The sequence below is a fragment of the Papilio polytes genome, unplaced genomic scaffold (genome assembly GCF_000836215.1).
Source record: "Papilio polytes unplaced genomic scaffold, Ppol_1.0 DF823961.1, whole genome shotgun sequence".
In the NCBI taxonomy this organism is placed as follows: Eukaryota; Metazoa; Arthropoda; class Insecta; order Lepidoptera; family Papilionidae; genus Papilio; species Papilio polytes.
Window position 1 is genome coordinate 1 of NW_013525243.1, and position 846 is coordinate 846.

At 38.5% G+C, this 846-nt stretch overlaps 1 protein-coding gene across 1 annotated transcript; it reads right to left on the reverse strand.

Annotated features, from left to right (window-relative positions):
- Positions 1-4: 4 nt before the first annotated feature.
- LOC106101658 (cytochrome P450 6B5-like) lies at positions 5-841 on the reverse strand (the record flags this gene model as incomplete). Its single annotated transcript, XM_013280967.1, has 1 exon — positions 5-841. A coding segment is annotated over one exon (837 nt), but the record flags the coding sequence as incomplete, so codon positions are not given.
- Positions 842-846: the final 5 nt, after the last annotated feature.

Genomic DNA, 846 nt, shown 5'->3' on the forward strand with positions numbered 1-846 from the left:
GATATTTCCGTAATGTTTCATCAAACACTTGCTGCAAATAAGTCATATCATTTAAGCATTCATAGCTCATTTCACCGTTATGTCGTTTAAGAACTTCGTCAATTTCTGCAATCGCTTTATCTTGTATCTCAGGATGCTTGGCCAGTTCATAGAACATGTACGTCATAGTTGAGGCGCTGGTCTCATAGCCAGCCGCGTAGAACACAAAAGCCTGGGCAGCAATGACGCTATCAGTCAGTTCAACTATCCTCGACTTTTCATCATCTATTTTCTTCGTTCCTTCAATTGTTTTTTGTTGTCTCAACGCCAAAATTAAATCCATAAAGTCCTTTCTGTTTGTCGGCATTCCACCTCTTTGTTTGACCACATTTTGTGCGAGGTTATCGAAGAAAGTGTTTACGAACTTGGGAAATAGTGAACCATTAAACTTTTTCAATATACCAGGATACATCATATCTAACTCGATGCTGTAGTTTGCAGTAAAGATCATTTTGTCTATTTTGTTCAATGTTTCATACATATCTTCATCTAAGTCCAAACCAAAGGCGCATGCTGAGATAGTAGCCATTGTAAACTTCTGAACGAGGACATGTATAGGCTGTTCCATTTGCTTTACACGAAGATTTTCGACATAGTTAAGAAAGTGATCACCTCGTTCAGTCATGAGATACAACATGTTCTTCAGTTTACCAGAAGTAAAAACTGGTGTAAATCTGTTCCTCAGGACTTTCCATGTATCGCCGTCAGCATGGAAAAGGTTAAGTCCTAGTCCTTCTTTACTGAATTCGACTCCTCTGTCAACGAACATATCAAAGTCTTTAATCATGACGTGCTTAATAACGTCCA